Source organism: Passer domesticus, chromosome 1 (genome assembly GCF_036417665.1).
Source record: "Passer domesticus isolate bPasDom1 chromosome 1, bPasDom1.hap1, whole genome shotgun sequence".
In the NCBI taxonomy this organism is placed as follows: domain Eukaryota; kingdom Metazoa; phylum Chordata; class Aves; order Passeriformes; family Passeridae; genus Passer; species Passer domesticus.
This window is the reverse complement of record NC_087474.1, coordinates 66073607-66082412: the sequence shown is the minus strand read 5'-3', so window position 1 is coordinate 66082412 and position 8806 is coordinate 66073607. Positions and strand designations below refer to the sequence as shown.

Sequence of the window (8806 nt, the reverse complement as noted above, 5' to 3'; positions counted from 1 at the left end):
TTAACATTAATTTCCCATGTATTTTTTGAACAAGAAAAGCTGTGAGAAAATAAAATCAGGATGGTAATATACACCATCAACATACATCCATCTTGCAGCAGATCCTCAATGTGCCTTAAGCAGCCATGTGAAGCCAATTAACCACTAGAGTATTTTTGTGATTGAAATAGGCAGGATACAGCAGAGATTAAATACCAATAAATATAGCATATAGATAAGTTGGCTAGCCCATTTTCCTAGGATTAACTAATCCTAGATTTCTATTTAGTTATTTATTCATTTATTCATGTTGATACTCCCAAAAAATGCTAAATGTGTTAATTAGGGAGTGTCTGTAGCAAATGATGGCCAGGATGAACAGGTTTATAAGCAGGGAAGTACCAGCTGAAGCTAGATTACTTAAAAAGGAAGATATCAGATAGAACCTGGTCGGTCTAGTAAGTCTGCTATATTTTGTCAAATTTCCTGCAAAATGCATTCTCTGTGGTATACTTTGATATTCTCAACTAGTTTATATTTCTCTGGTTTTAGGCTTCTCTCCTTTATCTATAGTGGTGTTGGAGCAGAAAAACTTGTTGCTTTTACATATTATCTTTCTAAAACATAGAGAAATGTGAAAATTAAAAATTTGTTGTTTTCTACAAAAGCTTTGGTTGAAAAAATTTTGTTAATAACTAATTTAAGAAAGAAATAGCTTTTATTTGACCTTTTAATGATGAAGAGGAAAGTATTAAAATATATAGCTGAGGACAGGTTTGGGGGAGGAGTGGTGGCTGTAAAGTCCTCCTTATTCCCTTTCTAAGCTTAACCATGTACACTTCTATGATAAAGACTAAAGGAAGTCAATCTGTCTAAACGGAAAAGGAGAAAGGCACTTAGTCTACAGACACTGCCTATGCGTCACACAGGGTAGCACTGCTATGAAGTGCGAGAATAAATGGGTATCCAAAAAAAAATTATTATGAAGTACACCTCCCTCTTTCTGAGGAAAAAAGATACCCTACAAAACACCTGACTTCTGCTGTATTGAAGAGTCAGTGCCCTATATCTTGCTGTCTCAGTGTTTAGAAACACAAAGTGGATGTGAAACTCTACTAGAAAACTTAGACACTACACAGGTGCAAAACATTGACAAAAAATGGACAACTAATACCTTTTACTTCAGCAAATATACTTCCCTGTCTTCTTGTGCCCTGCTTCATGGTAGTCCTGTTTTGCCCCTCCAAGGACACAATCTATATACAGCTTAGAATATGGGGCAATCAACCTGCATGATATATCTGAACAACCTCATGAAAGCAAAGATTTCAACAATTACTAGGAGTACTTAACTGCTCACCTGATTTAGATATTTATCTTAAATATATCTCAAATCAGATCTCTGTCTTGGGCTTTTCTGCCTAAGAAGTAGCAAGTGTAAGAAGCAGAGTTTCTTTTTATTGGGGGTTTTCAAATGGATAGGAATAATGCTACTAGCAAAAGCAAGCTTGCCATTGTAAATTCAGTTGAAAGTAGACTTGCACAGAACATGTATTTTTTAGAATCAATGCTTAGGGTCAGCTGAACTAAGATAAATGTCAAGTGAATAAAAGGGAATTAGAGGTTTGTGAGCCACTTTTCAAGGAATGAAGGGAAATAAAATGGCAATTTGATTAAGAGATCATTGGTGAATCCAGAAATTCTCTGGCCATCTCTTTAGAGCACTTGATTTCTTGCTACACAACAGTAGTCCCTCTGCCATCTAATATTTTTCAGCTGCATAGAGAGTGTTAGCAGCTGAAACCCCAAAAGTATATTATTTATATACCTGGAAGGAGGAAATACTGTCTTAATGAGGTTGCAGTTAATGAAAGATCTCTAAAAATTCTAGCACACTTGGAGCTCCTCATGCAGAAGGCTGAGAAAGGAGTTGTGTTAGGTGTGTGACCAGATGTGTTCTCATGTTCTGTTTTCAACATGGCTCTTCTAAATGCTTGAACACTGATCTATATAAAGGATAAATTCCATGTAAAGACAGAATATAGACATGAAAATAGAAACACTTAGGATTTGATTTAACAGCTTGCTGCTAAAATTCAGCTTACATTGCATCTTTTACAGTGTGAAAAATGACACAATCTTCTTATTTTCTTAAGGCAATAAACTTGACTACAAGATGTCAGAGGAAGATGATTCTTTCCTGAATGTTAAAAGATCTCTGAAAAAGAGAATGGTGAAACACAGCACCCCAGTGGACTCAGTGCTCTCAAGAACAATTCCATCTTCTGTAGATCTGACAAATCAGTCAATCAAGGACCATGATGCCACAAAGAGAGTTTATGGCTCTCCAATGCCAAAATCAAATCTAAGTAGATCGTTGTCTCAAGTATCATTAGTACATGTTGATGTATACATCCCTCCTTCATCCCCAAAAAAACTTTCAACAGCATTTGATTTGCAAGAACTAAATAAGGAGAAAAGCCAAAGCTCTCAGCTTGTATTTTCTAGAAAGAGGCTTTCCACTGTGTTGGCCTCTGATGAATCAAATCAAGAGCCAGCTCACAAGATTGTCCCAAACACAGAAACTCAAGCTACCACCAGAGCATTTGTGGATGCTGCAGTAACTCCCAAGAGTGGACCCTCATGGCTTGTTTCTGGAATACCAGGGATAAAAGACTTCCCGGTAGCAAAACCCAGAAAGAAGAAAATTGATAAAACCCTTCAGGTAAAGATTTTCATTTAGTTATTCAATAGCTAAGTTAAACAAACTTCTACCAACACAGAATATATAGAGATATTTCTAGTAAAGTCAGAATAGTTTACTAATGGAACATTTCCATAACTTTAACAGTGAGGACATCTGTTTATGAATTGTGTCATAACCTGGTAAACTCTGTGATACCATTCCTAATCACAGACAGGATGCCATGCAAACTTCCACACTAGTATTTTTTGCTTCAGCTTGTGAGCTGGTATGACTCATTGTGTACCCAAGTGGGAAAGTATATTTTTAATGTATCTTTCTTTAGAAGACATTTAAGAATAGGAAGAAATCAGTAATTGAAATTCTAAAGTTTCTTAATGTTAGCAAGTCAGATCAAATTTGAGGAACCAATACTTTTCTGTTAAATCCAAATTGTAGTTCTTTGTAAAAAGAACAACAGTCATTGCAAATGGGATCTTGTGAGCAGTCCTTTTCACTAATGTAGGGTTTTCTGGGGAAAGCTTAGATTACTAGATGCTCTGCAGGTGTTGGTTGTCTGTGGCACACAAGAACTCCATTTTCTGAAAATTTAATTATTTGCTAAGGGCTGTGGAAATCCCATAGAAAGCATAGGAAGGCAGCAGAGTTAGACTCTGAAGGTTGTCATGTCAGTGTGTAGCCATCAAATTCTGTTCTGCTTTGTTTTTTTTTTCTCTGTACCGGACTGTTCTTGAGTGTGTCAAGAAAACTTGCCAGCTTTGAAAGTAAAAGTTTTTTTGCGTAAAACAAATGGAGAACTCCAGCCAAAATTGAGTTGGGTTGTAAGTCCTTTGTGTAGGTTGTTTGTTTTTGAAAGCAGGTGGTATCTGAATAGATTAGCTTGATTAAACTATTTTTTTCTTCTGTAACAGAGAAAGAAAGAAAGAGAATGGCTGCTACAGCAACTTAAAGACATTGAGGAGGCAACTAAACATGAACTGACAATTGAAGAAGCTTGATTGGGCTACCTGTGGGATAAGTGCTGTCACATCCGTCATGTGGGCATGCCAAGTTCCAATAAAACACACTCTGTTATAGTGCCTGTTAGGTTTCCTCTTTCCTTCTAAAATGATATTTTGCTGTTGTTTATTTGTTTTGTCATTCTTTCCTCTTAAATCCAGGAGTAGCCAGGTATAAATTAAGATGAGAGTTAAGACGAGACTGTCTCTACAGGAGAGTTAATGTTAATTTATAATGACTGAAAGGCCTAGAACAAAGAAGGGAGGAAAAATCATTCTTCATCCTTCCACAGCCCTCCCTGGCCTCAATCTTTCATGTAGCATTTAAGTCTTATAGGGTTGCTTATCTTTATTAACCAGAAGTTACTAGACAAAATCCTAGTGTCCACACAGAGTGCAATCCTGTTTAGCCAAAGGGGAATCTCTTTCAAAGCTGATGCAATCTGGAATGTTTTTGCTGCTACCTGGTGAGATGAGGAAATACTGAGAGGCACCAAGGATGGAGGCCATTATTTAGAGATTACTAATTAATGACAGCTTATTTAAACAAAATCAGTTTGTCCCAGCCTTAGATTGTAAATGTAACTCACTGTTGTATTGGAGATGCTTAATCCTTGGCTGTGTGTTTTGAGGGAGTATGGGGTTTCTATTTTTTTTTTTCCTCTGGAGCTGCTGCATGGAGGTCAAGAAGGGTATCACCTGATAGCTGTATTGTCAAAATAGAAATTTAACTCAAAGGAACTTTCTGAAGCATCAGTCAAGAACTGACGCAAAAAGCACAACATTTGTGTTCATTTCTACTGCTGTCTGTTATTTAATTTCTAGATTATACAGGCAGAGTTTATAATTTCTAAAATATCTATGGAGTGTCAGCAGCAGGAATCTTTACCACTTACATACACGTACTTCTGCACTTGTGTTGCTCTACCGTGTGCACTTTCCTAGTTTATACTGGTTTTGCAGCTGTTCCAGGCACTAATTACCCCAAAGGGGAGAGGTACTATTTAAAAGAAGCTGCCAGTTAAGAATGGACACAAGTGGAACTTTTGCATTTCCATTCCACAAACTGTAACTTGTAATATCTCACATCCAAGGTGGCAGAGAAGGAGAAGTATGTCCCATGCCAATATTATGAGACAGGCCAATCGATAGCATCTGTGTTACACCCCGAAATGTAAAAGTGAATTTGTGGCTTTACAATCTCTCCCAGGATTTAAAAGGAAGTAGGATATTTTTGCTAATTATTCTTGAAGTGAAGTTTCTCAGGAGAACAGCCTTATCCTCAGACCTGGCTTTCTGTGTAGCCAGGCAGTGGGGTGATGCTGTCCCTCAGTTCATGAGCCAAGTCACGCTCACTTGGTTTCAAGTTTAGTTAATGTTCTGGAATTTGTTTGTGTGTGTTACCCCAGCTGCTTGTCTGGCCTCCACAGGTTCCTCTGGCAACCAGAGAGCTCCTGGCTGGTGTAGATCCCAAGCTGTTTTTGAGATAAAATAGGCATGGTTGCAGATGTGCTGCTATTCCCCCTGAGCTTGCAGGCATTTCATCAGTATCTGTGATTTGTGCCAGGGGCTGAACTAAGATCAGGCAAGTGCAAGGTTAGCGTCAAACCCTCCTCTATCCCTGGGAAAAGAACAGATTAGTCTGGCTGCATGACCCAATGCTTAATCCAAATGACCCAGTTCTGCCTCTTGTTTATTTGTACCTTCCCAGATAGTCAGTTCCAGTTGCTCCTTCTTCGGGTTTCTCATCCTAGTCTCAGGAAGTCTTGATACTGCTTCTGCTTTTCTTTCTCACTGTTGCCTCTCAAAGGCACTCTTGGCTCCTGCCCATCCAGTTTCTCGGTCTTCAAATATCTTCATTTAATGTATTTTCCAATGTTGTCTCCAGCTCTTTCCTTCCTTATAAGACACAGATATCTTTTGTCTTTAGTGCCTGCTCTTCACTGTTGGATTCCTTGCCCATCTGATACCCTCTGATATCTGACACTGGTCTTCTGCCAAGACTCAGACTCTGTTGTCACGCCCCAAAGTGCCTTTGTCAACTTAGGCTGATGCCCTCCATGATGTTAGGCCAAGTGGAAAGGTCATGTGGGACAAGTTCCAGACCTCAGGAGGCCAGGGGAGTAGTTGCTGCAAAATTCCTTCTAAAGCCCTGCTTTGGGCTACATTAAATGCAAGATTAATCCAGGGAATATGGCTACCCTAATGTCTAAGGTATCTTTGGCTTCATTCCAAGTGCAATGCAAAACTTCTGAAATTCAGAACACAGTAAATGATGGGAAGGTTCTTCAGGGAGCAAGGGTGCCACCCTGTCAGGTTCATAGAACTAGCTGGTGCCAATAAAATCCCAGTGGAGGAAAACAAATTGTACTGAATGGTAATACAGAACTGACTTTGGGTCTTTCCAAGTTTTCAAGCTCTATCAGGCAGATACATGTGAAAAACCAAGGGGTCTCATGATTTTGCAAACTACTTCTATTTCCTCTCTAGAATGTTTAAAACTAAATAGAAATTACTATATAATATTTGTTTTGGAAAAATTTAGGTGTTCATGAGTTTGCAAAAGTTATAAAACTGCTTATAGTATTTAATGAGAATATTAATACAACCAACTGGTTCTTCAGTGATTTTACAACATGTGTCTGATGTTCTGCAACCACAGAATCAATGATTAATTGCAAGTAACAATCCCAAAGAATTTCAACCAGCCCTGTATAGCACAGACCTTAGTGAATGGTGTTCTCAGAGAAAGGTTTTGTGTCTAATTTATAAAATCAGGATGTTGGAAAATATGAAACTAAATGTATCAAATTGCACTTAGAAAACTATACTGCTATAACTACACTTCACATGTAAGAATATCCATAGGGGAAAAAAAAATTTTAAAAACCCACCAAACAACTAGTATTTCTTTATTATTCTTCTTCTGTATTTGTTTACAGAGCTTGAACTTCCTTTCATTTCTCCAGCAGACTCACAAACCTATTGGAATTAAATTTTTAAGTTTAAATGATATGGCCAGTTCTCTGTCATACTATGTATGTATACTTTGAAAGGAACAGGCTTTGGGAGGGGCACTACTAGTATGCAGTTTCACTTTTTTTTAATGTTCATCCTCTAGTGGAAACAATGGCAAATTACTGTTTGATTAATGCTTCTCTTCATGCACAAACTTCCTTTATGAGTATGTATATTACAATATCATCACAGTGAAAAAAAAATTTAAAGGGAGCTGTAAAATCCCTTTAAAAAAGAAGTCTTCCTAATTTTTACAGACCTTAAGTATGGATTTCGGCTGAGGTTGAAACAGGCTAGATACCAGATCCTTATGAGAAGAGAATCCCCAAGACATCCTGTTCTGTAAAATAAAAAGCCCTTTTCCTGCATGAATGAATGCGAATCAGAGTTGCAACACGCTCTTGAGCTTTGGTGTTGTCCTGACTTTCAAATGCAACATGGACACAGTTGTAAGTTCAGAACAGCTTTCTCATTGAGAGTGTTCTTTTAGGGCAGTATTTTTCCTTTTGGAGTGAAGCTATGACCTTGACCTATGGAGCTGTTTTCAGTACACTTGTCCCTGAATAGATATTACGCAACCTACCTGCTGATGGTGACTAAGCATGATGTTAGAGGGAGAAGAACAAAAACACTACTAAGAACAGAGGGAAGAGACAGAAATGTCTTCACCCTGAATTTATGAGCTCAGGCTTGTTCCCACTGAAGCAATGGTAGTACTCTCGTTGACAGAGCTGGGAGTGCTCTGCCTAGCTGCGGTGCTTCTGTAGGAGGCCGGTTTGAAGAGAAAAATGTTTAGCATATGTGTTTAACATATTTTAGATTTATGTAACAGACAAATGGAAACTAGGTCCTTCTTTTGCTTATCACAGCTGAACAATTTTAAAATAACTATGAAAAGTGGGGAACTTTTATTTAAAAACAGACTTTTTTTTCCCCCTCTAAGTTACAACATTCCTGCTATGGACAAAACCCTGAGTAATAAATCACACAACCGTGTCACTGACCTGTACTTGGTTGTGTTTTGTTCTATAAGACATACAAACACAGAGGTTTCCCTTAGCTCCATCTGTTGATGCACTCCACCATGCCTACTAAAACAGCTCCCTCCTCAATATTTCCAACTTACTAGAAACAAATGAACAAACACTGGGCCTAGCAGCACCTAGAAAAGTTACAGCAGTAGAAGCAACTGTGTAACATTTTCAGATATTGCTAAAAACTTTAACCAGGCACAGATCTTACCACTTCCTTTGGGATACAGACCTGAGCTGCTCACTCTCACCCTGCCAAAACCTTGCTCAGGCTTTCTACTACTACATAGCTACCTAATGCTTCTATGCAATTAAATGGTGCTTAGCAGTGCAGACAGTCCCAACAGGCATGTGAATCCTGTATAGCCTGACAGCTGCCAGTCTCCTGGGTATACTCTTACATGTGGTTTTGCAGCACTTACAGCAGCCCCACCCCTTCATCTTGAAATGGTACATGTGCATGGAGAGGTGTAGCAGACAGAAGTGAGATAGGAGTTCTATCTATCTGATTTCAATTCCAGCAGCCCACAGTACAAAACTCTGGAAGTACAGATTGCATTTCAAATCTCCTTCTCATGTGAGACAGGAGCTGAAACCAAATGTCCTGGCTCACAAGGCAGTAACCATTGTTTCTAGCCTTACTGTGAAGTCAGTGCTTTTAAGTATTACCTGTCAAAGTAGTTCCACTTTGCCTAAGTGTTTATTAAAAGTAAGTTTGAACTTGCATCATTGTTCTGCTACTCACTGTCCTGCCTCTGTGTTTTATTTTTTTCTTTTAGGATTTCTTTGTGCGTTTTTTCCCCCGGTTTTACTCAATTTTTATAGCAGAAATGGAAAGAAGAAATGGGAAAAATATCCTCCTTTTTTTCTGCTTCTTACTTTTGCTGCCATATGGATCCCTTTTGTTGTCCTCTACTTCATACTTCTGGCCTTTCCTAGCTCTACATGTCCTACTGTAACTGTCTTCTGCTTTCACCTCTTCATGTCATTGCAGGTTTGTCCTTTGCAGTGACCTTCTCCTACGAGCAGATACCACAATCTTCCTAAAGCTTACATCTTCTCCTAAAGAGGAGGTG

General features: G+C 38.5%; 2 protein-coding genes across 5 annotated transcripts in view; both read left to right on the top strand.

Annotated features, from left to right (window-relative positions):
• The window catches only part of ADCY1 (adenylate cyclase 1), a 176905-nt gene extending 173146 nt beyond the window's left edge, over window positions 1-3759 (top strand). For all 4 annotated transcript variants that reach the window (XM_064421662.1, XM_064421668.1, XM_064421675.1 and 1 more), the window contains 2 exons: window positions 2136-2704; window positions 3595-3759. The gene's annotated coding sequence lies outside the window, so the exon portion shown is untranslated. The remainder of the gene's footprint in view (window positions 1-2135; window positions 2705-3594) is intronic.
• Window positions 2156-3681, top strand: CCDC201 (coiled-coil domain containing 201). Its single transcript, XM_064411387.1, has 2 exons — window positions 2156-2704; window positions 3595-3681. Exons 1-2 carry the CDS (start codon window positions 2156-2158, stop codon window positions 3679-3681), a joined length of 636 nt encoding a protein of 211 aa, XP_064267457.1.
• Window positions 3760-8806: the final 5047 nt, after the last annotated feature.